At 37.3% G+C, this 25,266-nt stretch overlaps 4 protein-coding genes across 5 annotated transcripts; 1 reads left to right on the forward strand and 3 right to left on the reverse strand.

Annotated features, from left to right (window-relative positions):
* Positions 1-625: 625 nt before the first annotated feature.
* On the forward strand, positions 626-5,386 carry LOC104222313 (epoxide hydrolase 2). Its single transcript, XM_009773540.2, has 4 exons — positions 626-1,048; positions 2,083-2,265; positions 4,044-4,285; positions 4,837-5,386. The coding sequence occupies exons 1-4, from the start codon at positions 764-766 to the stop codon at positions 5,081-5,083; spliced, it is 957 nt and encodes a 318-aa protein (XP_009771842.1). The 5' UTR covers positions 626-763; the 3' UTR covers positions 5,084-5,386.
* Positions 5,387-5,542: 156 nt separating this feature from the next.
* Positions 5,543-9,191, reverse strand: LOC104222314 (probable pectinesterase/pectinesterase inhibitor 41). Of its 2 annotated transcripts, none has more exons than XM_009773542.2 (3): positions 8,308-9,191; positions 7,596-7,884; positions 5,543-6,833 (listed from the first exon to the last, which is right to left on the reverse strand). In XM_009773542.2, exons 1-3 carry the CDS (start codon positions 9,076-9,078, stop codon positions 6,139-6,141), a joined length of 1,755 nt encoding a protein of 584 aa, XP_009771844.1. In that variant the 5' UTR covers positions 9,079-9,191; the 3' UTR covers positions 5,543-6,138. The 2 variants fall into 2 exon arrangements, with proteins under 2 accessions (XP_009771844.1, XP_009771843.1); XM_009773541.2 differs by having other exon boundaries at positions 5,543-6,836.
* An 8,490-nt stretch (positions 9,192-17,681) lies between these two features.
* LOC104222318 (uncharacterized) lies at positions 17,682-18,152 on the reverse strand. The gene has a single exon (XM_009773545.1). The coding sequence runs from the start codon at positions 18,150-18,152 to the stop codon at positions 17,682-17,684; it is 471 nt and encodes a 156-aa protein (XP_009771847.1).
* Positions 18,153-18,597: 445 nt separating this feature from the next.
* Positions 18,598-19,797, reverse strand: LOC138886276 (uncharacterized). Its single transcript, XM_070167343.1, has 3 exons — positions 19,700-19,797; positions 19,147-19,417; positions 18,598-19,026 (listed from the first exon to the last, which is right to left on the reverse strand). Exons 1-3 carry the CDS (start codon positions 19,795-19,797, stop codon positions 18,598-18,600), a joined length of 798 nt encoding a protein of 265 aa, XP_070023444.1.
* Positions 19,798-25,266: the final 5,469 nt, after the last annotated feature.

Below are 25,266 nucleotides of genomic sequence, written 5' to 3' on the forward strand. Positions count from 1 at the left end.
GGAGAATAAAGATCTCGTCGTATACGGCAAGTCGTGATAAAAACAGAGATCGGTAGGGACATCTAGTGTCTAACAAGTTCTGTCCATTGAAATGAAAAATGATTGAGAAATTAGAAAAGAGAAAAAAGAATGCTTTAAGAAGTTTAATAGTGGAGCTCAGATGAGGCTTTTGCCTTTTTGTCGGATATGGTAATGAAAGTGTGCAAATAGAAAAATAAGGAAGAAGGAGAAAACGGTGAAAACAAGTTTTTAAGTAAGAAATACACATTTTAAGTGCGTGTATTTCATCACTTTGCACGCATCTGGCTGTAGTTTTTTAAGGGTTAAATAATTTTACTTTAAAATAGTTCAGGGGAGCAATAGGACCCCGAAAAGAAAAGGTGTGTAGTCGGTGGCGGATTCAGAATTTTAAAGTGACGAGTGCTCGCCGATAAAAAATCCGAAAGAAGAGGAAAAATAAGTTTAGTTATAGGTGCTCACTCTATATTTATCTAACTATTTTTATAATTGTCTATGCAAATTTACTAAATCCGATTAAAAATAATGGGTGCTTAAGCACCCATAAGTATCCATGTACATCTGTAGTTCGTAATATGGTTATATGTCAAGGAGGATTTTATGTATTATCCCAAAAAAAAAATAAAGTAGTCCATTTCTCATTTGCTGGGAGCTCAATAGTCAAAAGCCTTCTCTTTTGTTCTTCAATTCTAGCAATAACAAAAAAAAAAAAAAAAAAAAAAACACACACACACACACACCAAACATGGAGAAAATACAGCACAAGAATCTCAGTGTAAACGGCATAAATATGCACATAGCTGAAATTGGTGAAGGTCCAACAGCAATATTATTCCTCCATGGATTCCCTGAGCTCTGGTACACGTGGCGCCACCAATTGATTTCTCTCTCTTCCAGAGGTTACCGTGCAATAGCTCCTGACCTACGTGGCTATGGCGACACAGATGCGCCTCCTTCTCCTTCTAGTTATACGGTTTTCCATATCGTTGGTGACCTTATTGCCCTTCTTGATACTTTGGGTCTCGATCAGGTCAGAGCCGAATCTAGAATTTAAAGTATGGAGCCATTTAATATTGAGTTCAGCTTATATATGCTGACAGTATAAATAATTTTGCACTATCAGAGTATCAGCTAATTTATTTGCTATATTAAATTAGGATTATTATAGACAATTATATGTTCTTATAAGTCATCTTAACCTGATAGTGTAAAAAACTACTCATTGTTAGTGTGCAAAAGTTGAATTCTTTATTGTTACACATATAAAAATTGTTTGAATTTTCTTTATAAATATATATAGTTCATATTAACCTGTGTTAGAGGCGAATGTATAATTTAATGTATGCACCACTTAATATGTAGACAGTTATGCACTATTTAATACTCCATTGGATTTAACTTATATATATTGTCGGTATAAATAACTTTTGTACTATCAGTATTTAAATCGATATAACATTTGTTGCAGGTCGTCTTAACCTGATAGTTTAAAAAAATATTGTGCGTTGTCAGCGTACAAAAGTTAAATATTACATGTAAACATTTTGTTTAAATTTTCTGTATACATATAGATAGTTCAACTGGTGGCCAATCTAGAATCTGAAGATAGTGGTGCACAACTTATAATATATAGATTGGGGATGCATCAGTTAATGGTTCGAGTTTCAAGCAGTGAATGCAAGTGCATCATTGCATCTGCTACTTAAATGTTGAATTTACCTGTATGAATTTGTCCTTCTTCATAATTGTTGCCCTTTTTGGTACTTGGGTCTCGATCAGGCTAGCGACGTATCTAGAATTTAATATGGAGCACTTAATATCATACAAATAGAGCCTTCTTAGACTTTCTATGTACCTAATAGTAGTTCGAGTAATCAGACGCTAATCTAGGATCCAGAGATGATGGTGTCCAGCTAATATATAGACAGTGGATGCGCCACTTAATATATATACAGATTTACAAAGCTTTTTGTTTAGAATTTTGAATATACATATATATATTTCGAGTTAAAATACTGGAAGCACATTATTACTTACATGCTGGATTTGCTTATGATTATTCAGGTGTTCCTTGTTGGACATGACTGGGGTGCTATTATAGCTTGGTACTTATGCCTTCTTCGACCTGATAGGATCAAGGCACTGGTTAACATGAGCGTCGTCTTCCACCCTAGGCATCCGAAGAGAAAGCCTATTGAATCTATGCGTGCTGTTCTCGGGGATGATTACTATATTTGCAGATTTCAGGTTCACCTTCCTCTCCTATTTTGTTTTCTTTTAACTGTTATATGATCCTCCAATAGGTACAAATAATGTGGAAATGGATTGAGGTTTAGTTATTGTTCAATGATATTTTTAACTCTTCCCATGTGATGCTTCACAAAGTATATCTGGTTCCAAATTTGGATAGAAGAGGATGGTTTCCATAGATTGACAGCGAGCTTAAGAATAGTCCAACTTTAACGAATTCTCTGTATAGAATACAAATGATCTATATGGCTAACTCCAATTATTTTGGGATTTTGAGAAGTTGATTAATGTTGATTGTTGTATAATCTTCCTTGCTGCACTAGGGATAAAGTCAGGATTTTTGTGATACAATCACTTTCAATTTCTCTGTTTGAATGATTTTGCTGGACTTGGGTGTTCATATTGCATTGGTTGTGATCGAAATGAGTTTTGGGATTCAAGTCCCTGTATTTGGCGTTCGCTATCCAAGCTGGTGTATCATTTCTCTATTTAAATCGACTTACATTCCTTGGATTTTGTGACTGCTGTACTATTGCTTGGTTATTAGTCCAAAAGCAGTAAACTTTTGGGTGGATAGACCATGAGTAAGAAAATTTGTTAGAATGCACTCTGCGCAAAACTTAGTACGGTACTTGCCATGGCGTAAGCGAAGCTAGTGAATGTCATTATTTTATTCTGTTAAAAGAATTTGTTGGCAAATCACAGATCCTACTGGTTATTGGCAGAGTCTAATGTTGGTATGATGTCCGCAGACTCCCAGTTTTCACCATCCGGCTTTCTTATAAACATTTCTTATAGAGTTTCTTACTTACTAAATATTGTGACGGATGGTATTGTATTCATTGACATGTCGATTGCTTACTCCATATTCATTGTATTCCTATGTCGTGCACTTATGTTTGATATCAAAATAGAAAAACGGAAAAGATACATCTTGACCATGTCATTTTGTGGTTTGCATGCTAGAGCATTATCCGCTCTTACACTGGTTAGCATGTGCTTGGGTTCTTCCAATGTGAATTTATATCGCCGGGATTGCTCTTAGCCCTTCTTTTTTTTTTACACCATTAATATAGTTGTATTGCTCTTAGCCCTTCTGTTTTTTAATACCATTGATATAGTTGTATTGCTGTTGGCCCTTCTGTTTTTTTACACCATTGATATAGTTGTATTGCTCTTAGCGCTTCTGTTTTTTTTACACCATTGATATAGTTGTTCTTAGTTGTGATGATATTCGGCTTCTGGTTTTGTGAATACTGATGTTCATTTTGGTTACTTATTTTTTAGGATCCGCTTCATTATCTTTTTTATGGTTGGTTTGTTCTTTTGTTTTGTGATGCCCAACATCAGTGAAATCTGATGTTTCTCTTTTATTCTATTTATTATCTAACATCTCTTATTTCCCTTAAAGCCTGTTGGATAACAAATGAGATTGCTTCCCCTAGGAAAGAAATGATCTTAATATTTCTTTAGGCTGTTTCAGAATATTACTTAGTTACCCTCATCTCATTGACATGACAATTCTGATTTTTCAACATTGTAGCTACAGAGTTGTAGTTGGCTTTTATTGTGAATAGGGTTCTTATGCTAGAATTTAGTATTAGGCAAAAGATAGGCAAATTTGATGAAATTGCAGTGTTTATGAGGTGCTAATGTGAATCCTTTCTTCATGCTGAAGACGTCATTTAATCATTATTGGCTTATCAAAGAAGAAAAAATACATCATTTTATAATCGTTGCTGAAGACATAATTTTGAATTTTTTTGTTTTCTTAGGAATATGGACAGGTGGAAGAGGAGTTTGCTCGTGTTGATACTGCGAGACTAATCGCAAAGTTCTTAATATCTCGTAATCCAGCCCCCCTTCGTGTATCTAAAGAGAAAGGATTTGGGGGTTCAAGTCATACTCCAATCAAATTGCCATCTTGGTTGTCAGAAGAGGATATCGACTACTACGCAAATAAGTTCAGCCAGAAAGGTTTTACTGGTGGATTAAACTATTATCGCGCTATGGACCTGTGAGTTGCCTTGTCACTTTCTTCACCAAATGAGCTATTTCTCCATGAACACTTAGGTTATTTTGTTCTTATATATTGTGTAGAATTGGTGCTTACATGAACCAAGAATTGTGCTGCATATGTGATGCTGGTTCTTAACAGAGAGATGTTTAGAGATGGCACAAAAAAATGACATCCTTAATTAGTTGATTTATTGATCTGCTATCATTGATCAACTTAATTGTTATATGTCTGACACCAGTTCATAAGCAATGTTGCTTTAAGAGGCAGATGCAGCCTAATATAGTGACTTCAACTGAACCCAGTATTTTCAACAGACAACATAGAGATATATGCGTAGAACCACAAAATTTTCAAAAAATATTAATTTTGAACCCGCAATTTCAAAAGTACGTTGTGTTTGGTGCTGAGTACATTATAGGTTGAATATTCTGGATCCTCCTCTAGTTGCTTTGACTCTGAAACTCTTAAGTTTGCTGCAGATACGATTATATATGGTGTTAGCTGTTTGTGTGGCCATTTTATTAATGTTTTGCTTTTAATTGTTGCAGAAACTGGGAGCTGACCGCGCCATGGACAGGGATGCAAATAAAGGTCCCGGTTAAGTTTATCGTAGGGGATCTTGACCTAACTTACAATACACCTGGTGTAAAGGAATATATCCACAAAGGTGGCTTCCAAAAGATGGTGCCATTTTTGCAGGAAGTAGTTATCATGGAAGGAGTTGGACACTTCATCAATGAAGAAAGACCAGAAGAAATTAATGACCACATTTATGACTTTATCCAGAAGTTCTGATGTGCTTGTTTTATCACGGGTACCCTCGCAATCTTACTAAGTGTTTTTTAAGTTTGGAAATCAGAATAAAAGGCTACTCCTGGGGTTTGAAGATCATTTGCCTACTAGTAGCAAATATTATGTATCTTTAACTTCAAAGCTTATTCTAAAGAAATTCAGTTTTCTGGACTTTTCGTGACTACTGTTAATTGTCCGCTATGGAAGAATCAAATGGACTGAAATGGAGCACTTCTAAGAAATAAAAAGAACGGGAAGCCTGAATGAGATGATTATTCAATCAGTCAATCAACTATGTTTCAACCAGATACTAGTTGAGGTCTATTATATGAATCTTTCGTCTCTATTCTGCTCTAGTCAAGAGCGCGTGTTTAAGTGGTAACAAAATAGAGTACCCTGTTCTGGTCTACTTTGTGGTTCTTAGAAGGTGACAAACGACAATAGTATGTAGTTGAGCGTTTCCCTTTGTCTTCCTTAGTTCAATAGCATTAGTGTTAGTTTGGTATCCCCGTTACCCTTAGTTTGCTATTTCCGCATATCTTGTATTGTTAGTACTTGCCATCAATATCTCTTTAGTTTGATATCACTATATATCTTGCACTATTATTACTTGTGATCAGTACTTCTTTCATCTTCTCATTTGCTATCTTGGTTTTAGTTTTATAAATATCGTGTATTATTACTACTTGCTATCAGAGCATCTTCCATCTTTTCTTTAGCCGAGGGTCTTCCGGAAACAGTGACTTTGCCCTTCCAGGGTAAGGGTAAGGCTGCGTACATCCTACCTTCTTTAAATAGATCAGCAAAGGAAAAGAAAAAAGAATTCACATTTAACTATAAATTTTTAAGTTGTTCATTGAGAATTCTGTTTACAGTGCAGCTTATTAATTCAAATAATATCAATTAACTTCGCCTCGATACCAAATTAGTCAGAATCTAGGTAATTCTTACAAATATAAAGTAAAGAAAAAGACTAGGGGTTGAGGGAGGAATAAATTGATGCTGATCATGTTCATATAACGATCCCAATTTTTTTGGGACTGAGACATTGTTGTTGATCATGCTTCTAATAAACTATCAAAGTATGGCACTCCAGTCCGTGGCAACCAATCCTCTCCAAGTAGAAATTCAGAAACTGTGAAATTAGCGGCATCAGTAGCATCGATAACATGAAAACCAGGCCAAGTGACTCTATCACTAGTGTTAGAACCTGGTCCTGTGTTATTAAACTCTGCATAATAACTTGTATTAAGTGCAAAATCCCCTGACCATTCTTTCCAACCTAATGGATTAATAAATCCATCGATAAAATTTTGCGCATAAATAGTCCTCGAGTACTCCTTCCAAGGCCTACCAAGATATGTTTGTGTACTACTGTTGCTAAATCTCAAGTCATCTGCTGGATTTATGGTGCAATTTTGAATTGATATTCCTGTGTTTTGGTTTGGATCTGTTCTGCCTTGTGCTGTTATTGCATTGAACTGATTTTCTAAAGGGAGTTTTGGATATAAGTTACAGTTTTGAAAAACAGCAGCAGCGTTACCAAATATGAAATCTACTGTGCCATAAATGTCGCACTCTCTGTAAAATTGTCTGAGGGAGTGCACATATAGTGTGTCTTGGTACCCCTCGAAGCTGCAGCTGTAGAAAGCGGATAAATCTGCACTATTTCGGACTGCAACTGCTTGGTGGTTGATTGCTCCTGCTGTGTTTTGGAATGTAATGTTAACTGCTACAAATCCTTGGCCGTGCGCTGCTGCAGAAAAAAGGTTAGACATTGTAAGATAACCGTTTCTTTCTCGGGACTAGGTTCAGTCAAATAAATAGATGGATCTCCATTTCCTGTTCTGAAAGTTGATCTTGTTGCCCAAGTTGATATATCAATTTAAATTATGTGCACTGACAACATCAAGATATTTGCACGATCAGTAATTTAACATGTGATCGTAAGTTAGTCACGATTTTAATTGTCAGGTTTTATTTTAGTCGGGATTTTAATTATCAGGTTATGTCGGCTAATGCTTATCATAGGAACTTGACCATAGTTACCTTATGAGTGAACTAACTGTATAAATTTTTATACTATCATTGCACAAAACGTAAACATAAGATTTAGGTTATATACGCTGCTAGTGTAAAGAATTTTTTCACCATCAGTTTAAATTATCCTGATATAACAAGTTATTACTCTATCTTTTAACTTAATTAAATCCACTGATATTGTGGAGAATATTTACTATCAATGTATTTTGACATGTTGCAGCACATAATCTTCTCATTTTAAAGGTTACTAATCTCACTTTTTATGGATGGTTACATGAAATTATCCTTTAGGGGACCTGAAGTGTATAAATTCTTATACAGTGTTAGCATATAGAAGTTAAACTCATCACCTGCTATAACCGGTTCAATTGCACAACTACTATAAAGATTCTTTGCACTATCTGTGTATATTAATTAAGCTCAAAGTTTCTTATTGTTTCTAAAACAAGATAGGAGTAAAGGAGGTACTGACCAAATGTAGAAGAATTATATGTTGTGAAGTTATCAACACCATAGCTATGATTTCCTGTGATAATTGTTTGGTTGATACCATCACCAATCATCATCAAATACTTCTTGTTCTTGGAAATGTGAACATACTCCTCATACACACCAGCACCGATATATACGAGAAAGTAGCCTGTAGTACTATCAGTTTTGTTTGGAGCAACAGCCACAGCTTCATTTATGGTGCTAAAATTCCCACTTCCATCTTGGTTTACAATCACAATGTCACTCACCAAAACCTGGTCATCATCTTCCTGCTCCAAGTTCAAATAGAGAATTAGCTTCAGTGGCTACAACATTTTGTGTCAATTTGTAACTTTTACTATTGTTAAAGTAAATATATGGAAAGAACTTATGATTAGCTAGGAATTTTATTCATAAGCAATAATTTTTTTGCTATTTAGGAAATTATTTGACTATAGCATGAACGAGGAATCAGCTTCGCCAATTTATAATAGCCATGAAATCATTTGATTTACTATTGTTAGGTACTAACCACAATCTTCATATTTGTAGCTAAAGATTTGTAGATGTATATGCATAATGTTGTAGGATAGCTCTCCTTATCTAGTCTAGTATTGTGACGTGGAAAATAGATGTATAACCTACAATAACCGAACATATACTGATGGTATACAAAAAATTTATACTGTCATATATATATATATATAACTCACCAAAGCCTGATCATCATCTTGCTGCTGGAGCAGCTTTCTCCTGCTGATGCTCTCAAATATCTCCCTGTTTCTTGCAGACATTTTCAAAGGCAAATGGCCATTTCTGAAAGCTGACTGCTTTTGGCTAATTGGGTGAGATTTGGATCTTTTTTTCTTGTTGGGAACCCACCCTTTTATGAACAAAGCTAAAGAAACACTATAAAGCTTTTTGTCATCTATGAGAGGGGTTAAAATGCCATTTCTCAAACTCCAAGGAAAATCAGTTTCTTGGAGACCATCTAAACAAGTTTGTGTATTTGTCAAAATAGCACTTAGCAAAGTTTGCACATCCTCTGCTTCCAAGATTGGTAAAATCTTGCAAGTTTCATTAACAGTCTTGAAAGTGCTTGATAGATAGTCAATGTTTAGCTCAGCCAAAACTTGACAATCTTCTAAAGCGCGAGTGGCGGTAAGTGTTAAACTTTTGGATTTTCTAAGGTATTTGTGAATCAGGGAAAGGAACTTATGAGCTGAAGATAAGGATTTATGAACAGAAAATCGACCGTAGTCATAGACATTAGTATTGGATGTGACATTCTCAGTTGTTGGGAGCATGGATTTACAGAAATTAGGAAAGGGAGTGAACTTGCAAATGGTGTAAGGAGAGACAGGGTTGATAATTGGAAGAATATCAGCAGCAGAAGATTGAGAAAATGAAAACAGAACAAGTAGTATTAGAGTGAAAGAAAGGCTGTAATAAGCCATGAAAAGCTTAGAAATATTGTTATCCATGAGTTAGATCTCTAAACTAAATGGTGAATGTGAAATGTACTACTTGATACTAGTACTATATATAACAAAGTATTCAGAGGCAGCTTAAGTAATAGAGAAGAATAGCACTTAGTAAAATAATTGTTTATGGTACATTAATGGAGAGTCAACCAATTAATTTGCATGGTCATTTTCTGCAAAGTGCATTGATCTTGATTAGGATTTAACTTATATCGACTGATAATATAATTGATTTTTACACTATCAGTTCACTTTAGCTAGTTATAGCAGGTTTTTGCTTTTCGTCAGCCTTATTGTCGAGAGCTACATATTGATGTAGGTCATCTTAACTTGACGACGTAAAACTTTATACACTGTCAGTGCACAGAAGCTAAACGAAAATGACTATAGCACATTGATTATGAAGGCATTCATTAGACTCAAACAAGCTATAGCACATTATTATAGTATTTGTATGTGAAGTATACGCAACTTGCTGATCAGTTTGTTTGTGCATAGATTGTGAATACAGTAAGCACATGCAAACTGTGATTCTCACGTACCATGTGTATGAGATACGATAACCTTCCCTATTTGAGCTTGCTTACATTGTCAGTCTTAAGCCTAGATGAAGAAGTTGTAGGCAGATAGCCAATGTAAAACTAGTCAATTTCATGATGAATCCTCAGAGTATAATACGATCCCAACATTTTTGGAACTTGGTAGTTTTGTTGTTGTAATAACCTTCTAATATGAGAAAGGAGGAGGAGCACCATTAGGGCTATTCAAAACCGAACCGAAATCCTTAAGCGAACAAAATTGATGACTTATTGGCTTATTGGTATCGTTTATTGGGGTAATGAATAGTGAACGGATTGAGATTTTATAATTACCGGTTTAACGATTTTCTTATCAGGTAAACCGTTAACTCGTTAAGAATATTTATATTTATACTTTTATCCCTAAGTATATAAACTTGTTACTACATTGTTGCATAAGTAATTGTACATAGAATGATAGAATTGTCTATTGCTAATGGCAGTCGTCTCTGGCTTCTCATGAATTATGAGTGGACGTGAATTGAATTCCTCTCAGGCCATTTTACTTAAGTGAGATTTGTTTCATTACTTCACTTACAATAAGCATCTGAAGTTTGTCTATACGCGGGGTTTTCTATTTGTTTCGTGGATAACAATGCTAATGGTATTGATTGTTCAAAAACTAACAGAAATAGTTTGAACTATGCATTTGCCCATTTGGTAAAAAAATCTATTTGCTTTAACCGATAGACCGCCCGATAACCGCCTGATAATCGTTAATCCGATACCAATCTGCCGGTTATCTTATTGGATGGCTAGCGGATTATTACATTGATAATCCGATAATCGATAAGCCGAACCATTGAGCGTAATTATTCGCTCGATCCGCTCGATAAGCACCCCTAAGCACCATATAAGCGTTTGTTTTTATTTTGCTTAAACTGAAGAAACAAAACAGTGGCCACAAGCCAAAATAATATCATAAACAAACCGAAATTCTGGTTTGAATAACAAGCTGCCAAGTGTCACACAGGGGCGGCACGACGAATTTTGTGGCTAAAGCCAAACTTTACGAGGGCTTTAATTTTTTTAATTAATTATTTATTTAAATTCTATTTTTCTATTCTTAGATACAAAGCTATTAAAATTTTTCTTATAATCAATAACTCCTAGTAATAAGTATGGCTCAATTGACAATATAGTTAATCAATTTAACCTTTCTTAAGACATTGTTGGTTTTATTTTATCAATTAATTTTGAAAAGAACTCTTTGAATTCTGATGCCTAACGTCCCCTGATAACCTAGGATTAGTGGTGATAGGGCTAATGTGGTATCTCGGAACAGAGAGATGTTGTTCCCAAAATAAATAAATAAAATGAACCAATTAGATAAAACAGGAGGAAAACGCGAGAGTTGCCAAGATTTTTTACTTCTTTCCACTTAAGCAACGGTAACAAGAGTTATTTAACATTATTCCATAAGCAATATAGGCATTTGAAAAAGAATCAAATCTTTTTATTTGATTGAGTGTATCAATTAAACGGCTACCTTCTAATTGTACTATTTTCTTTAATACTTTCTATTCAGAAAATTAATCTAAACCATCAATATCAAATTGATTATTATGCTTTAAGGAACATTCAATATTAAGGCAATATTTTTTCAAATTTTCATCATCTAGTGATCTTGGTTTTTACTGCTAAATAGAAAACCAAAAATATTTTCATATACTTTGAATTGTTCAAATCTATTTTGAAGTGAAAAAATAGCCTTGTCTACTATGTATTAAAGTAATCAACATAGGAGACATCTCTATTTTTCCCCCGGGGAATCTTTAGAATTCCTACTTCTTAGCTTTCAATTTGCCTCTGACCATCAAATGAAATGTGAATAACTTGTCCTCTAAAGGACTCTTCGAAAGATTTTGAGATTTCATTATTAATATTCTCATCAAATTGTTACTTCCTATATATCACACGTTTCTTACGAAATTCGAGTTCGATATTCATTTGAAGTGCAATTTCCTTGGTAGAAATTATAGCAGTTGCAAATCCTTCTTCTCTATAGTTGTTAAACAAAGAAAATCAAATATTTTCACTTCAAATAACTTTTTTTTAAACTTATACACAACCTATTAGGTATAACAAAAAATGGCACCCGAAAAAATGTGGGGTCTAAAACAGTTACTTTATTTGCTTATGGAAGGGACACCAAACTGTCAAGAGGGTCATAACTCATATATACGTCTGAAATAAGTTATATATGCAGACAAGTGATGTTTTTCATGAGTTGAAGTTCATAGGAAACGAAACTCAATTTTTGTATATGATATTATAATAAGTGTGTGATCATGCCCAACTATGCCTTATAAAAAGGACTAAGCGGTCGTTGTAAATATAATCCGGTTTACAAGTCCAGAATCGAATCCCACAGGGAATTAATGTACTAATCGTAACTGCTAGTCTCGCAAGAAATCAAGTAATCAACTTCCAAAAATATTGAATAATGAGTTGAGTGTTTACTAAGTTACAACTGGGTAATTAAAAAGTTGTAATTTTACTACTAACAAAGCAAATGTTGTAGACAAGATTGGAAAGGTCTAGGGTTACGATTTTCCCTCTTATCGGAACCCTCCCTGTTACGTCTTCTATAAATTTGCCTAGATATTCTCTACCGTTCGTGAGCACTTTAGGTGTCGTAATTCTCTTCCGAGCAAATACAACAATTTACTGAACGTATTCTTCCGAACTATGCTAGCTTGCACTAGTTTACCGCTCACTAAGATCACACCAATATTTTGTTATTCCTAATCCCGCATTAAACCCTCCGTATTGATCCCTCATATACGTTAGGAGTGATGTTGTTCAACAACTACCAAAATATGTACTCTTTTCCAAGTAATACACACTAAATAGGCATAGCCGATTGAGGTCCCTTCAATCAACTACAATAATCACGTAGTTGAACAAGTAGAGAAAATCCAATGGCAAGTTTATATTAAACGCAACAAAAATTCATCCTCCAAGAGGTTCATCAAACCCTAGAATAAAGAGTTTAGCTACTCATAATTGTTTTCACAATTACAATATAAAAATTCATCACCAATAATAGAAAAAGGGAAGAAGAAGAAAGATAAAAACTTGTTTTCGAATCTTCCGTCTTGCTCTTTGCTTGTTCTTGCCTTCAAAATTCTCCTAAAATCCAAGATACCCTCTTTTTTGACGAGCTGGGCTTCATATAGGTCAATGGAAGTCGCCTCCGTAATTAAAATTTTAGCCCTAGAATATTATTTTCTCGAAGGGATGTGTGCGGCCGCGTACCTGGACAGGTGACCATGCATCTGGCCGCGCACTTTGGCCAGTTTCTGCTTGGCTTGCGCGGCCCAGTGCGCTGCCGCACACATGGGCAATCTTATGCACTATTCTTCATTCTTCTTTTTGAGTGTGCTAACTTCCTTTGATCATCGAACGAACTCTCAATTTACTCTATAAGCTTTTACTTGGCCTTCAACTCTCCATATTAGTTCAAAAATGCTCCCTAACCTCATTGTAGCCCGAAATTGCTCCTTCAAAGCATAAAGTACTCAGTCATAGCAATTTACTACCATTTTATACTCAAACATCAGTAAAGTGCAGCAAATTAGAGTGCAAATAGTGGCCAAAATACATAGTTATAGCCTACCATCAACACCATACACTTAAACCATTGTCGTCCTCGAGCAATCAAACCACACTTTACATAGCTCAACCTCTCTAAGCGACTTTCCTAACTCATCACACTAAGAATATTTAAAATAGACTAAGCACAATAGTGTAACATCTTCACCTCAAGAATTGACTCACAAGTACCATGCATTTTTCACAACCTACTCACTTACTCTAACACGGAGGTCAAAAATTACCTTTCCTTCATAAATCAAGTTCCCTCCCAAAACAAAAGAGAATAGTTCCACATTCAATAAAATTCAAGAATAATTAGAAAATCAAGATAGAAAGAATTCACTCACTCTCAGAAACGACATTCATGTGCCACAAAAGATGCACCATAGGCTTTCCCGTAGTGTACTACTCTACTAATTGAGCTCATTCAGTCAATGATCAAGTAGGACTTTTAACTGATTGTAATGTAGGCTGCGAGATGGGTAGGATATATTTGGATGTAAGATTGACTATACCTCTCTAAGCACTTTAATACATACATTTAGCAATTGAAACCCCACTTATGTCAAACCATAACTCCACCTTCACATCAATATACATTAACTCCCAACTATTTAAGCACCTTTACATCAAGAGTCATCACTATTTTCACAACAATACAACTCTCTTTATTCCAGTACAGGTGACTCTTACTTTTTTCAAAACATTGCACCCTTCTCTTTATTTCACTAGTTCCACTCAAAACCCAAACCAACCACCTCATACTTCAACTTTTACAAAGTTCATAATAATTTTAAGTGCTCATAGGAGGTAAATGATTCAAATAGATGGTTAAAGGCTTGTAATGTGGTTGCCAACAAAATAGGATTACAGGCTCAAAGAGGGTTTACTAAGATACATAATAATTAGGTAGTAAAAGCATATCACTGGCTCAATAAAAAAATGCCTATGTCATTTCCTAAATTGAACAAAATTACTAATTCGCTTTTCAAACACACGGGGCAAGTTCTAGACATCAAATGCAATGCACAGAATACAACAAACCTCACACGCACATGGTACATGACTCACTCAAGATTGGATCATCAAGACACTCTAGTCAAAACAGTTAAGCAAGTTAAGAACATACAATTTAAAGCACATATACAAGAGTCAAAAACTGAGCCTAAGCGTCATATTAAAGCACTCACTATTCTAAAGGCGTAACGAAGTCAAGAGAACTTGTTTTCATTTTAACCCATAACACAAGGTTTCCAACTTTCTCTAAAAAAATAAAACTAACTAAACCTGGTTCAAACGAAATGTTTGAAAAAGAACCGCGATCCAAAGAAAAACCAAGGGGGAATTGATACACTACCAACAAAAAAAAATATTTTTATCGTTTTCTTTCGACTTTAATCCCACAAGAAACCCATCGAATGATATCCATCGTCGAGAAAAGTCAAAATTTTTAAGTTTTCACATTTTTTATCTCTATTACTCAAACTAACAAAAGAAACTAAAACTAATATACATCACTACATATATACAACATAAATACAACATATCCCCCACCCCACACTTTAAGTGGTGGCATGTCTCTATGTCACACAAAGAAAAATGTAAGGTAAATGAAACTTCTCTGATAGAGTCAGTCCGGGTAGAAGACAGTGCCAGGGTATAGATGGCAAGCGCTGCCAAGCGCACGCAGCCATGCCATGGCCTTTCTCTCAGACTTGGCATTTTGGTTAGCAAGGGCATCCACTCGAGCTCCCAAGTCTGTGACAGAAGTACGCATCCCCGCCATTTGCTGCTCTAAGGCGCTCATTCTTGTGTCCCATCTGACAACTGAGGTTCCCTCAACAAAAAGCTTGTGTGGGATGAAGCAGCCACATCCTCAGCTTGCACTTCATTACCCTCTTCTAGTGCATCAGGCTCATCGCTATTTGCCTCAACAGGTCCAACAGGGTCCTTCCGAATTACCACTTTATCAGCCTCAAACTTTCGTTCCCTTTTTACTTTCCCATCCAAGTCCCTGTATTTCGGTACACGTGCCATACGGCATAACCGAGTGATTAAGGATGGAAAGAAGAACCCATACCTTTGCACAGGACAACAAATGAACATCTCGTCGTGAATAACCTTAGCCACATCAAAATCATGGCCATTGATAAAACACTAGATCAGTGCAGCCTGGGGACCATTCAGCTCAGTGGTATTGGAGGAAGGAAGCAGGCGGCTATTTATGACGTAGAGCCAACACTTCCCTTTAAAGGTAAGCGATGCTGAATGAAACTTCATCCACAGTGTAACCCACACTACCTCTTTGTTGGGCACACATTGTTCTAAAGAACAATTGCCACGAGGCTGGTTCTCTACTATATGTGTCATAGTAGTCCTCGTTTTAGGATCTTTCCCAAATACTGGAAAATGGTAGGCCCTCTGATAGGTTGCATGTACTTTGGTTATAAGTACTTTACTTTATGTTTTGATGATCTAACAGACTTACTATCCAGAACCAAATAAGGAACCTGTTACACATTTATAAAACCTTAAGTTCACAAGATTCCAGGTTGGGATTCAGCGTGGAATATGATTCAACTCCTCAGAGTGGAAGGAACAACTGAGGGACCAGGTCCCTACCAATTCCCGAGGAGGCTGTACGAAGTCAACTCTGCAGCTGGAAAGTTGCTGCATGCACACGCTGCTGTGCAGAACAGTGCTGCAGTCAACTTTCCAGGGAAGACTTTTTACTTACCTTGCTCGCATCATTGTAAGTGATGTCACACATGTATATATGCATTCAAGGGAGGTAAAACAAACTTACTTGAACACTTAGAGATCTTACACAAGTTCACTCATGTGACATTCAGCTAGCAAGTTTTAAGTGCCTCAAGAACAAAGCAACTATGGACCAGTTCCCACGTCGAGTTATTGCGTGTCCTTAGTTGAGTTGTAACTTGGTAATAGTTCTTCAAATTGTAATTTCTATCCAGCTTATTTAGAATCACTTTATAGGAACATCTTTGTAAACCTTAAACCTGCGTGTTTAAGTCTTGGCTAGAGTTAGTCAAGTTTTAAAGTGTTTGAAATATAGTTATTGCAAAGTGGCTTGTAATAGGTGTATTACAAGTTAGTGAGGGATTAAGAGTTTAATTCCTAGGTTGCATAGGTTGTAATCTGAAAGTTGCTCAGTAGTGAAGTTGAAATCCTACAAGGGTAGGTCATGGTTTTAATCCCGTTGAGCTGGGAATTTTCCACGTAAAATTCCTCTTGTCATTTAACTTTTGTTCTATGTGTGTATAACTGTCGAACCTGATAGAGAACCTGGTTCTTTATAGAAGTTGGTGGACCCATATATTCTATCACCCTCCGAATGGCCTCTATGGATGCGTCCACACTCTTCTTTCAAACCGTGCAGACACGGTTAACATGTTCCGAGCAATTCGCATAAAAATCCTGAACAACCATTAAATTGGCTTCGTCAGGTTCTTCAAAAAATATCCCCAGCCCTCGCCGGACCAATTCACGATTTATATTGGGGCAGTCATTTTGGAGGGACCCCATATCAATTCCCCTCTCCGGTATGGGTTACTTGGGTGCTTTATTACTGAAGCGTTCCTGGGATGCACTGGATACGAACTTGTTATTATCAAACTGATAAGCAATGGTAGAAAATCGCGGCCGGGACGATCCAGCGTGACCACTGGAGGAGGCACCTATGGTTATTCGTTTCTTTGATGGTATCATAATACCTGAGGGAACTTGTGAGGATTTGGGTTGGGGAGAAAAGAAAGGAAAGCAGAAAAGAAGAGATGAGAGAAGGGGGAGCTATGAAAGAGAAGAGATGAGAGAAGGGGGTAGGGCTGGATTTTGAAATTGGGGGTGTTTAGGAAGCGGGGTTCGAATTTAGGTTAAGTAGAAAGGGAAGGTTATCGGTATTTCTTAAAGAGAAAAAGAAGAAAGAAAAACAAAATACATAAATAAATAAATAACCTACAAAACAGGTGCCCAGTGCGCGGTCGGTGTGCGGCCGTGCATATGTGGCAGTGAGGGGCTGAAAAACGCGACCTTGTGCGCGACCACGCACGTTTTTTTTTCTTCTCAGCTTTTCAAATTTAGCCATTTTTGTCCTTTTTCATGATTTCTTCACCCCGAATCATTCCAATCCGCACAATTTCTTCCCTGCAACATTGATAAACATGTCAATACTTCCATAATTCAAAATCAAACACGAAAAATAAAAAAAAACATAAAAAATTAGGTTGCCTCCCAAGAAGCGCTTGATTTAACGTCGTGGCACGACAAATTACAACAAAACTATGGGTTGTCTCCCAAGAAGCGCCTGATTTAATGTCGCGGTACGAATCGAGCTATCCCTTATCAAGGATCTTTCAAGTACAAGGTTGAGATCACTTTATCTTCCTCAACCATGCCATGATAATGTTATAGTCTTTGCCCATTAACTTTGAACTTGCAGGGGCCATCTTCCGATGTAATCTCGACGGCTCCTGTTGAATGCATCTCTACCCCACGAAATGGTCCTGACCATCTTGACTTGCCCGGAAACAACCTCAATCTTGAATTGTATAGCAATATCATATCTCCAGGTTTAAAGCTCCGCTCATGAATATTTTTGTCATGCATCATCTTCATTCTCTCCTTGTATAGTCTTGTGCTCTCAAAAGCATCATAGAAAAACTCATCAAGCTCGTGTAACTCTGTGACTCTACTTGTACCCGCCCTTTCTATATCGAGATTCAACTGCCGAAATGCCCACAAAGCGCTATGCTCCAACTCTACTGGTAAGTGATACGGCTTCCCAAATACCAATTTACATGGTAACATGCCAATCAGAGTTTTGAAAGCGGTACGATTGGCCCAGAGTGCATCATCTAACTTTCTTGCCCAATCCATTCTTGTAGCATTCACGGTCTTTTTCAAAATGCTATTTATTTCTCTGTTCGAAACTTCCAGTTGTCCACTCGTTTGTGGGTGATATGGGGTGGAAACTTTTTGTGCACACCATATTTTTCTAACAACTTTGCGAAGGCTCGGTTGTAGAAGTGAGTGCCTCAAACACTGATTATTGCCCTTGGAGTGCCAAAGGGTGAATATATTCTTTCTAAAAAAATCCAATGACCCTCTTTGCATCATTTGTAGGAAGCGTTGCAGCCTCCACCCATTTTGACACATAGTCCATAGCTATGAGTATGTACTTGTTGCCATATGAGCTGACAAAAGGCCCTATGAAATTGATTCCAAATACATCAAGCACTTCTACCTCCTGAATTGGGTTCATAGGAATCTCATATCGGCGGGAAATATTCACGGTTCATTGGCATTCATCACAACTCTTCACCTAGAAATGTGCATCTTTGAACAATGTCGTCCAGTAAAAGCCTGACTCTAACACTTTAGCAGCTATCCTTACACCCCCGAAATGGTCACCATATGGGGATGAGTGACAAGCCTGCAAAATAGAAGATTGGTCAATCTCAGGGATACATCTCCGGATCATGTTATCAACACAAATCCTGAACAGATAAGGCTCATCCCAATAATACATACGATAGTCACGAAAGAACTTTTTCTTTTGGACAGAGAAAAGGTCATAGGGGACAATACCGCTTGCCAGGTAGTTTGCAATGTCTGTATACCATGGCGCTACCTCAAGGCTCGTGGCCAACAGTTGTTTATCCGGAAAAATCTCCACAATCTTTTCCACCTCAACCTTCTTCTCTATTCCTTCCAGCCTAGACAAGTGACCAGCCACTTGGTTCTCCGTTCTCTTTCAGTCACGGATTTCTAAGTCAAATTCTTGCAGCAGTAGCACCCATCGAATCAGGAGCGGCTTTGACTCCTTCTCAATTAGGTACCTAATAGCAACATGGTCAGTATAAACAATTACCTTAGAGCCTATCAGGTATGACCTGAATTTGTCAAATGCGAACACCACTGCTAGCATCTCCTTCTCGGTCACTGTGTAATTTAGTCGGGCACCACTCAAGGTTCTACTTGCATAGTAGATTGGATGCATGACTTTATCTTTTCGCTGCCCAAGAACTGCTCTCACAGCATAGTCGCTTGCATCACACATCAGCTCAAATGGTTGCTCACAATCGGGTGCAACTATGATAGGTGCAAACACCAGCCTCTTCTTTAATTCCTCAAAAGCTACCCTGCAGTCATTAGAAAACACAAAAGAGTGATCTTTTTCAAGCAATTTATACAAAGGGTTAGCATTTTTGAAAAAATCTTTTATAAACCGCCTGTAAAAACCGGCGTGGCCAAGGAAACTTCTTATGCTTTGACGGAAGTGGGTTGTGGCAACTTTTCTATTACATCAACCTTTGCGTGATCCACTTCAATGCCCTTACTCGACACTAGTTCCCCAAGATATACCTTCATGTACCATGAAATGACATTTTTCTCAGTATAATACCATATTAGTCTCCATATACCTCTTCAATACTCTTTTCAAGTTCATAAGGCAATCATCGAATGAGTTCCCCACCACTGAGAAGTCATCCATGAAAACCTCCATATTTTGCTCTACCATATCTGTAAAGATGGCCATCATGCACCTTTAGAATGTGGCGGGTGCATTGCATAGTCCAAACGGCATTCATCGAAAGGCATAGATACCATATGGACAGGTGAACGACGTTTTCTCTTTATCTTCTGAGGTAATAGAGATCTGATTATACCCCGAGTATCTATCCAAAAAGCAAAAGTGGGACCTCCATGCCAATCTATCTAGCATCTGATCAATGAATGGCAGTGGGAAATGGTCTTTCCGGGTGGCCTTATTCAACCTTCTGTAATCCATACAGATTCCCCTTCCTGTGACTGTTCTTGTTGAGATCAACTCGTTATTCTCATTTTGCACTATAGTCATTCCACCCTTCTTTGGCACACACTGAACTGGGCTAAGCCAATTATTGTCAGAGATGGGGAAGATGATTCCTACATCTAACCGCTTGATTACTTCTTTCTTCACCACTTCTTTCATGTTGGGGTTCAACCTTCTTTGATGTTCTCTGGAAGGTTTATGCTCATCTTCCACTAGAATCTTATGCATACAAAATGCCATGCTGATACCCTTAACATCTGCAATGGTCCAACCAATTGCAGTCTTGCACTCCATCAACATCTGCAAAAGCTGTTCTGCCTGCACATCTAACAAACTAGATGGAATAATAACATATAAGGTTGAGTTAGGTCCCAAGAAAGCATACCTGAGGTGAGACGCTAATGGTTTTAGCTCCAACTGTGGTGGCTCTTCAATTGATGGCTTAGCTGGAAGGGTCTTTCTTTTTTCTAAGTGTAAAGGCTCGAATTTGAGCTCTCTTTTCTAGTACCCTTGGCCTTCAAGGGCCAAAACCCACTCCGCCAAGTCCTTACCATATACCTCTTCTAAGTTTATGAGGCAGGCTGCTAGAGGGTCTTTTGCATTCAGTGCCTCATCTTCCTCCTCCAAAATCACATCCACAGCTTCTATTAGAGAGCAGTTAACAAACTCATTGGGTCGCTGCATAGACTTTTACACATTGAACGTTATCTCTTCATCGTTCATTCTCATCTTTAGATCCCCAGTTTCATAATCAATTAGAGTTCTCCCAGTGGCCAAGAAAGTCTTTCCCAAAATTATGGGAATCTCCTCGTCAACCCGGCAGTCCAGAATGACAAAATCTACCGAAAATACAAACTTTCCAACCTGCACCAATACATCATCAAGTATACCTGATAGCCTCTTCACCGTTTAGTTGGCTAGCTGTAGTAACATGGATGTGGGTCTTGCTCTTCTAATGCCTAAACTTTTATAGATAGCCGAGGACATCAAGTTTATGCTCGTCCCCAAATCACACAATGTTTTAGCAAAAACATGGTTGCCTATTGTGCGTGGGATTGTGAAACTCCCTGGGTCGGACAACTTCTCAACTATGGGTCTCGTCACGATAGCACTACATGTCTGAGTGTGTAACAGTGGCCAAGTCTTGAAAGTCAAACTTACAAGACATTAAGTCCTTCATCATTTTCTCATAACCACGCATCTCCTTCAAGGCGTCAATCAATGGAATGTTCACTTGGATTTGTTTCAACATCTCCATGAATTTATTATACTGCTTATCTTTTTTATATTTGGCCAATCTCTATGGGAAGGGTGCTGGAGATCGCTTCTTTCATGTGATTTGAGTTTGATCCCGCTCGGGCACTGTTTCTAATGCCTTCTCTTGCACTAACTCAGTCTCCTTAGCAACCTCTTTTTCTTTGCTTGTTTTTGCTGGTCCATGTTGTACTGTCACCTCCGTTAACCCTGCTGAATCATCTACCTTTATTGGTACTGGCACAAGTATCTCAGTTGGTCAGCTTTCGCGAGCAATTTCTTGCTCTAGATCAAGATCTCTACCATTGCTTAGACTCACCGCCATAAGCTACTTCGGGCCCTGCTCTTTTGGATTGACATACGTGTCTGCAGGTAACATCCTTTAGGGACGATTATTCAGAGTCATGGATAACTGACCTAATTGAATCTTAATACCTTTTATCGCTGAGTCATGTGCTTCGACTTTCTCTTGTATTTTTCCATTAGACCCAATCAGTTGTTGCAGCATTCCTTTAATTTCAGACAACCCATCCTCTTATCTCACTATCTGTTGTTGTTGAGGCTGTTGATAAGCTAGCTGCTGATTTTGTCTCACTATCTGGTTGTCACTTTCACCACTCCACGAGCATATATATGGTTAGTTAATACATGGCGTACATAAGCCTCCATTAGTCGTGTCAACTATGTGTACCTGCTTCTGGCCTGGTTCGCCAATCTTTTTGGTGAGGATACTCATTCGAGTCATCAGAGTGCCTATATTCTCGACTATGGAGTTGTTTGGGTCCAAATCCATTGAGTGAACTACAGGAGTGATTGTAGAGTCTCTTGTCATCCATCCTGAATTTTGAGCAATTTTATCAAGTAAGACCTTGCATTCCCTGAATGATTTGCTCAAAAATGTTCCACCCGTTGAAGCATCAATATTGGCCTACAAACTGTTTGCCAATCCCATGTAGAACCTTTGCCCCAATATCTGATCTAAAATGCCATGGTGTAAACACTTAACCAGCATACTTTTTAATCTCTCCCCCATTTCTTGCATTGTTTTAGCTGGTTTCTGCCTGAAGCTCAATATCTCATCAACTTGTTTGCAGTCTTATTGGGTGGGTAGAACTTGTTCAAAAATAGCTTGACTAATTCCTCTCAAGTGGTAATGGAGTTTATGGGGAGCGAATTAAGCCAAGTCTGAGCCTCTCCAGTCACTGAGAATGGAAACAACAACAACTTTATTGCTTCCGGTGTCACATTTGGTTGCCTTTGCGTGACACATATCGACAGAAAATTTTTCAGATGCTTCTGAGGATCTTCAATGTAAGACCCCAAGAACAGTCCCTTGTTCTGCAACAAATATAACATGTTGTTTGTGATTTGAAATGATTTCGCTTGTATGAGGGACTGCAATTGCGGTTGCCAGATTTTCAACGGTGGGTTTTGCCCAATCATACAAGGCTGCTTCTGGAACAAGAGATGCCACACCATGGTTGTTTAGGTCATTCCCATTGTTTCTGTTGTTTGGGTTGTCTATCACGTCACCCATGTCTAGTTCGATTCGTTCTATTAAGTTTTGTTGTTGTTTGTCCTTCTTGTTTACTCGATTTAGTGCCTTGAAAGCTTTTTCAGGGTCCAGTAATGCTTCGTACAAGTGGCCAGTTCTTGAGGAGTTTCTAGGCATGTACCTGGTACACACAAGACTACAAACGTTAGAGTTTCAATATAATGAAATTCAAGTCGAGAAAGTTGAATAAAATACGAATTCTAACAATTCTTTTAGTTGTAATTAGTAACACCATTGATTCCCGGCAACGGCACCAAAAGTTGATCACGCCCAATTATGCCTTATAAAAAGGACTAAGCGGTCGTTACAAATATAATCCGGTTTACAAGTCCGGAGTCGAATCTCATAGGAAATTAACGTACTAATCACAACTGCTACTCTTGCAAGAATTCAAGTAATCAACTTCCAAAAATATTGAATAATGAGTTGAGTGTTTACTAACTAACAATGAGGTAATTAAAAAGTTGTAATTTTACTACCAACAAAGCAAATATTGTAGACAAGAATGGAAAGGTTTAGGGTTACGGTTTTTCCTTTTATTGGAACCCTTTCTGTTACGTCTCCTATAAATTAGCCTAGATACTCTCGACCAATCGTGAGTACTTTAGGTGTCGTAATTATCTTCCGAGCAAAAAAAATAATTTACTAAACGTATTCTTCCAAACTACGCTAGCTAGCACTAGTTTACCACTCACTAAGATTGCACTAAGGTTTCGTTATTCCTAATCCCACCTTTAAACCCTCTGTATTGATCCTTCATATATATTAGGAGTGATGTTATTCAACAACTGCCTTAATATGTACTCTTTTCCAAGTAACACACACTAAATAGGCATAGACGATTAAGGGCTCTTCAATCAATCACAATAATCACATAGTTGAACAAGTAGAGAAAATTCAATGGCAAATTTATATTAAACACAACAAAAATTCATCCTCCAAGAGGTTCCATCAAACCCTAGAATAAAGAGTTTATCTACTCATAACTGTTTTCACAACTACAATATAAGAATTCATCACCAATAACAGAAAAAGAGAAGAAGAAAGATAAAAATTTATTTGGAATCTTCCGTCTTGCTCCTTGCGTGTTCTTGCCTTCAAAGTTCTCCTAAAATCCAAGATACCCTCTTTTTAGATGAGCTGGGCTTCATATAGGTCAAGGGAAGTCGCCTTCGGAATTGCAATTTTAGCCCTGGAATATTTTTTTCTTGAAGGGACGTGCACGGCCGTGCACCTGGGCAGGTGACCGCGCACGTTGGCTAGTTTTTGCTTGACTTGCGCGGCCCGGTGCGCCGCCGCACCTGGGCAATTTTTTGCACTCTTCTTCATTCTTCTTTTTAAGTGTGCTAACCTCCTTTGATCCTCAAACAAACTCCCAATTTACTCCATAAGCTTTTACTTGGCCTTCAACGCTCTATATTAGCTCAAAAACGCTCCCTAACCTCATTATAGCCCGGAATTGCTCCTGCAAAGCATAAAGTACTTAGTCAGAGCAATTTACTATCATTTAACGTTCAAACATTAGTAAAGTGCAGCAATTTAGAGTGCAAATAAAGGCCAAAATACATAGTTATAGCCTACCATCAGTATGTAATAAAAAATGTATGTATAATAAGTGTAATATTCTATAATATTATATACTGAATGTATAAACACTATTGCGCAAAAAATAATGGACTATATGGCTATAAATTTAAAAACATGGCTACTTAGTGCAATGTAGTGTGTTGAACTGTACTTTGTGCAATTCTCTCGAATTTTTAAACCAACAAATTATATTTATCTATTATAGCAGATAACCTATCTTATTTTAAAGATTCCATGCAAATATCTTTTATTAACTTGATAGTATAAAAAAAATTATCCACACTAATAATGTATAACTTAAAACTCATTTTAAAATTATGCGTCTACAATCGATTTAGCCAAGTCTAACGGAGCTTAGGCCTCATTTGTTTGCACTTAATGGAGGTCTGAATCTTAATCATTCAAATCTCAATAAAGCCCGGATCTTAATTATTCAGATCTTAATCATTAAGTGTGTTTATTTTTGTTTTACTTTACAACCACTTAATGGAGCTGAATAGGTCTGTATGATTAAGATCTATAATAGAGACTTAATTTCATTAAGATGTTATCACATATTCATTATTAACTGCCGCCACCGCATATCATTATCAACACCACCATGTCGCCGCCACCAACATACTCAACAACCACCACCACCACCACCTCCTCCACCACCACGCCACCATCATCCTCAATCATAGTCGCCACTATTATCGACCATCACCACCCACTATTCCCACCACTTCGATCATTATTATTCTCCCCCACAATCAACACTCATCCACCTCAACTACCAC

This window comes from Nicotiana sylvestris, chromosome 2 (assembly GCF_000393655.2).
Source record: "Nicotiana sylvestris chromosome 2, ASM39365v2, whole genome shotgun sequence".
In the NCBI taxonomy this organism is placed as follows: domain Eukaryota; kingdom Viridiplantae; phylum Streptophyta; class Magnoliopsida; order Solanales; family Solanaceae; genus Nicotiana; species Nicotiana sylvestris.

What these genes read in the sequence shown, in the direction of transcription:
- LOC104222313 (XM_009773540.2), top strand. Translation starts at nt 764, where the DNA reads ATGGAGAAAATACAGCACAAGAATCTCAGTGTAAACGGCATAAATATG. An exon ending in ATACTTTGGGTCTCGATCAG is followed by an intron (nt 1,049 to 2,082) that starts GTCAGAGCCGAA and finishes ATGATTATTCAG; the next exon opens with GTGTTCCTTGTTGGACATGA. An exon ending in TATTATCGCGCTATGGACCT is followed by an intron (nt 4,286 to 4,836) that starts GTGAGTTGCCTT and finishes TAATTGTTGCAG; the next exon opens with AAACTGGGAGCTGACCGCGC.
- LOC104222314 (XM_009773541.2), bottom strand. Translation starts at nt 9,078, where the DNA reads ATGGATAACAATATTTCTAAGCTTTTCATGGCTTATTACAGCCTTTCT. An exon ending in AAGATGATGATCAGGCTTTG is followed by an intron (nt 7,885 to 8,307) that starts GTGAGTTATATA and finishes AACTTGGAGCAG; the next exon opens with GAAGATGATGACCAGGTTTT. An exon ending in ATATAATTCTTCTACATTTG is followed by an intron (nt 6,837 to 7,595) that starts GTCAGTACCTCC and finishes TTTTTTCTGCAG; the next exon opens with CAGCGCACGGCCAAGGATTT.
- LOC104222318 (XM_009773545.1), bottom strand. Translation starts at nt 18,152, where the DNA reads ATGGATTGGGCAAGAAAGTTAGATGATGCACTCTGGGCCAATCGTACC.
- LOC138886276 (XM_070167343.1), bottom strand. Translation starts at nt 19,797, where the DNA reads ATGGTAGAGCAAAATATGGAGGTTTTCATGGATGACTTCTCAGTGGTG. An exon ending in TTGAAAAGAGTATTGAAGAG is followed by an intron (nt 19,418 to 19,699) that starts GTATATGGAGAC and finishes TAATGACTGCAG; the next exon opens with GGTAGCTTTTGAGGAATTAA. An exon ending in CATACCTGATAGGCTCTAAG is followed by an intron (nt 19,027 to 19,146) that starts GTAATTGTTTAT and finishes CGTGACTGAAAG; the next exon opens with AGAACGGAGAACCAAGTGGC.